Source organism: Seriola lalandi, unplaced genomic scaffold (assembly GCF_002814215.2).
Source record: "Seriola lalandi dorsalis isolate HSWRI2012SDOR001 ecotype SW California unplaced genomic scaffold, Sedor1 jcf7180002054967, whole genome shotgun sequence".
Lineage (NCBI taxonomy): Eukaryota > Metazoa > Chordata > Actinopteri > Carangiformes > Carangidae > Seriola > Seriola lalandi.
In genome coordinates, this window is record NW_019525518.1 from 77,688 (window position 1) to 82,479 (window position 4,792).

General features: G+C 42.6%; 1 protein-coding gene across 1 annotated transcript in view; it reads left to right on the forward strand.

The window, feature by feature from the left end:
- The window catches only part of acss1 (acyl-CoA synthetase short chain family member 1), a 22,216-nt gene that overhangs the window by 6,369 nt on the left and 11,055 nt on the right, over positions 1–4,792 (forward strand). The window contains exons 3-6 of the mRNA XM_023395662.2: positions 1,674–1,770; positions 2,515–2,714; positions 4,289–4,464; positions 4,574–4,726. Of these exons, the coding sequence (XP_023251430.1) occupies positions 1,674–1,770; positions 2,515–2,714; positions 4,289–4,464; positions 4,574–4,726 (626 nt within the window). The remainder of the gene's footprint in view (positions 1–1,673; positions 1,771–2,514; positions 2,715–4,288; positions 4,465–4,573; positions 4,727–4,792) is intronic.

Consider the following 4,792-nt stretch of genomic DNA (forward strand, 5'->3'; position numbering starts at 1 on the left):
CTTCAGGGCAACACGGGGGCTCAGGACTACATCCTCACAGAGAGAAGAAGAAACCACCTTCTTCTTCTTCTTCTTCTTCTTCTTTTCTTCTCTCTGTGAGGTTGCCCCCCCCCCCGCGTGGGTTTTTTCTCCGGGTTCTCCGGTTTTCCTCCCACAAACATGTGATCTGATCACAATAAATAATAACACCAAACAATGTTCATCTCACAGGCTTTTATTTTGACATGAACTCGACAGGAAGTGTTAATGAAACATGAAAGTTGAATCTTAATTAGTAAATGACATGTCACTAAACTGACACCATAACACAACCATTACCAAATATAATAATATAATAATATGATACAATCATTCAACTGATCTGAACCCACATAACGGAGCCAAAAGGTCAAAGGTCACTGTTACAAACATGGCTGCTGTGTGGGTTCGTCATATGAAGCTTTGATATTCTCTCAATACGTTTCAGTCTCATCTTCATTTAGTCAAATGAAACTTTTGTCACATCCAGTAACTGAACATTTGAAACAGAGTCTGTGCTCTTTATTACTTCTCTATTATATTCTATATACAACCATTATATTCTGTTAGTGTGAGAGCCACATGTATAATCTGTCACAGGAACCACAGTGTCTCTGCAGAGACTTTATTGTCTCTTTATCCTCCTCTGTTGTTTTTCTGTCTCCAATAATCCAATAATAATCCAATAATAATCCAATAACAATCCAATAACAATCCAATAATATTCCAATAACGACGACGGATGATTTGTATCAGATCTGATTTTGTATTTTCTGTGTGTTACATAAATGATTGTGTGAAGCAACAAGATCCTCCGTCTGAAATCCAGGATTAATGTTCAATCACAGGATGAAACATGAAGTTTCCTTCAGGACGGTGTGTGTGTGTGTGTGTGTGTGTGTGTGTGTGTGTGTGTTAATAACTACATAACACAAACGTTTGTTGAACAGTTGTTTCCTCACTTCGGTTGCTAAGGTCTTTTGTGACACAGTAACTGACTTTAAGGGATTCCTTAGTGTAAAACCAAGATGAAGAGAAAACCTCAAATACTTCAATGAAAATATTAAGGAAACCTTAAGGAGAAGACTTAAGTTTGTTTTGAGCAACTGACCCTTTTTGTCCCTCTGGGCCTCCATACTTTCAGATGCAGTGCAGCTGCAACTAAAAATTATCTTCATTATCATTTAATCAGTTGCTGGTTTGGTTTATAAAATATCAGATAACAGTAAAAACTTTCACTTCATTATCACAGAGGACGAAGAAAAGATTTAAAGAAGAGTCAGAGGATGTTTGTTATCTCTGCTTTAATTACAGTTAACTGAAAATATGTGCTGGTTTCTTTTCCTTTTGATCGATTGATCGATTGATCGATTAATTGATTAATTGAATAGTTTCCACTCCTCAGTGCAGTAATGTTTTCACAGATGAGTGTTAAACCTGATGTCACACTGTGATCTACAGAACGCTGTGTTATTCGCAGTCCAATTTTCATCATTTAATAATCTATCAATTATTGAACTGATCAGGTCTTTGTTTTGTCTAATCGACAGTTGGAAACTCAGACATTCAGATTCTGTGAGAGAAAAGAACAGAAAATCTGAGATGCTGAAAAACTGACGTCAGTTAACGTCCTGTGGCGTCCGTCTGTCTTTCAGTGAACTGTCTGGACGTCCATGTTGAGAAACATCCAGAACGAGTGGCTCTGATCTGGGAGAGAGATGAACCCGGCACAGAGGTGAAGGTCACGTACAGGTACGAACACCTGTGAACCTCTAATCTGACAGAGATCAGTGATAAGGTCCCTGTGATCATCCTCTACGCAGACGATACTGACCTTTACCTTTGTTTCCATCAGTCGTCCTAAATGTACAGGAAGTCCATAAATGTAAAGGTGCAGGTGAAGCACATGTTCACCTGGTTGGACATTCATCAGGAGATGATTTGTTCTCTTGTTTTACCTGCTTCACTGATCTGATGTTTTTCATTCTGACTCAATCAGGTTTGTTTTAAAAATGAAGTGAAATTACGAACTATGAATTAAAACTAGTCAGAACTTATGGTCCTCAACACATCCTGCAGATGTTTCAAATTAAAGGTCTTTCTGCTTTTTTACTGGAAAACAAGTTATTTAAAAAGAAACACAATAACATGTAAAATAAAACAATAGAACGCAGAATAAAAGAGCAAAGAAGAAGTGTTTATAACTGGAATTGGACAATGAAAACAGTATTAATGTTAATAAGTGTTAAAACAGATAAACATGGAGGAAAAGAAGGAATTTTACTCAAATATCTTCAAAAATAAAACTGAGGAAATTAAAAATGAAAGATTTCTCTGAAGGTGAATAAACGACGGTTTGAGAGCTTATGAATGTTTTGTTTTAAATGTGTGAACAGAAATGAAATTAAACCTGAGTGTGAAGCTGTTTACTTTCAACATAGGAGCTCCCTGTTCTTCCTCCTCCTCCTCCTCAGTTTCCTGTGGTCTGTTCCTCAGGGAGCTGCTGGAGACGACCTGCCGCCTCGCCAACACCCTGAAGAGCCATGGGATCCAGAAGGGGGACAGGGTGGCCATCTACATGCCGGTCTCACCGCTGGCGGTGGCGGCCATGTTGGCGTGCGCTCGTATCGGCGCGGTGCACACGGTGGTGTTCGCTGGCTTCAGCTCGGAGGCTCTGGCCGGGAGGATCCAGGACGGTGAGTCGGACCGGACTGGACTCAGTCCTGAAGGAGGGTTTCACTTCACTGGCCAAACTATAGGTTTAAGGCCTCGTTCATGTTTTCACCTCCTCACAACCTGTTCACTTTTTACTCCATATCATTTTCCTTAAAGCATCAATAGTCAATATGTTTATATAGATATGGATCAATGACCTGATGTTATTATGTTTTTCCCTCCATGTGCAGAATGAATATGGTTTGATATAAGTATGAAGATGGATTCTCTTTCTCTTTATGTTGTTTATGTTTGTTCTTTAGGAAACAAAGAGTAAAACTCATGAAAAGTAGATAAATAAATAAAGTATCTGTCTATTAGAAATAACTGCTTCCTCTCTGGGCGGAGAAACATCATGAGAGAAGAAGAAGAAAGTTCAGACTGATGTTCTGATGTTGAACATGTTTTAATCACAGAGGGTCAGTTAGAGTTTCAGGGGCCGTTTGTTTGAGAGTGCGGGGCCTCGTGGCCCCCCCGCTGTAGACCATCATGTAAATCATGGTGTAGTTGCTGGTCTCGATCGGTCTCAGGGTCGGTCTGAGACTCGTCTGAACAGGAAGTCTCTTTCAGGTCCGAGTCGTCTGCTGAGAGTCAGACGTTCTGTCGCTCCGGTCCGACTGCAGGAAGCTTTTCATGGATCAGGTCACAGCAGCAGTTTCCTGTTTACCTTCCTCCCGTTTGACCTCCAGCTCCTCTGATGTTACACACAGTCCCAGCCTCACTCTCATGAACATATACATATATAATATATATCATATATATATAATATAAACCTCGTCCACAGCGGAGTCATCAGAGAGCAGTGCAGCTCAGTGGTTTACCAGCCTCTGGATCTGGATCTGGATCTGGATCTGTGGGTCAGAGTCAAGGACGTCTGTGTTTTGGAAACAGTCTCTGCCTCAGAAAACCCAAACATGACATTCAACATTTATCACGGCCGACTGAGCGGCGGGAGCAGCAGAGCATGATGGGACTGCAGCTGAGTTTATACACAGGAGGATCAGAGGAGTTCTCACACCTTCTGAAGGAGGATATAAAAATATATTTGACAGATGAGTTTAATAACTAAGCTGTGACGAGCTGAAGCTCTGAGCAGATCCAGGTTTATTCAGAATGAAGGTCTCACAGTCTCTAAAGTGATTTCATGTTTACAGCAGTTGAAAAAGCTCCAAGGTTCAAACGTCCCGAGAGCAGAGACAGAGCGAGGCGGGACACAGACGTTAGTCAGTTGGATTATCTGAGCGGCAGCAGCAGATGTCTGGACTCACTCAGCTGATACTTTCAGTCACAGTCGCTTCATCACTGATCAACAGAGACGAGAGGAAACAGACTGTTTCCTCTGATCTGAAGGATCTCAGTGTGTTTCCACATGAAAATACACACTATAGAAAGTGAATGAAACTGACATGTAGGGGCCAGAAGGCAGAGTTTACCCCCGGGGCCTCAGCTGGTCAAACAGTGCAGCTCAGTAGATACTGTGAACAGGAAGCTGTCAGCTGATCATTGATCATTACTCTGATCACAGTGATTGATCCGTCCCGTGTGCTTGTCTCAGCTCAGTGTAAAGCCGTGCTCACCTGTAATCAAGGTGTGCGGGGGGGCCGGCTCGTCCACCTGAAGGCCACAGTGGACGCTGCAGTGAAGACCTGTCCCTCCGTCCAACACGTCTTCGTCTCTCAGAGGACGGAGCAGCCTGCAGTGATGGGAGAGAGGGACGTCTCCCTGGAGGAGGTGAGACACGCCCATCATCACCTGATCAACACACCTGATCATTGTTCCTGTTAGCAGCAGCTCTGTCATACACAATTGTAGTGTAACAGTCACATGGTTCACCTTGCAGGTGATGTCCCATCATGCATCAGTGTGTCCTCCAGAGCCTCTGGACAGTGAGGACTTCCTGTTTCTTCTCTACACGTCAGGAAGTACAGGGAAACCTAAAGGCATCGTCCACACACAGGCTGGATACCTGCTGTACACCTCACTGACCCACCAGGTACACACACACACACACACACACACACACACACACACACACACACACACACACACACACACACAC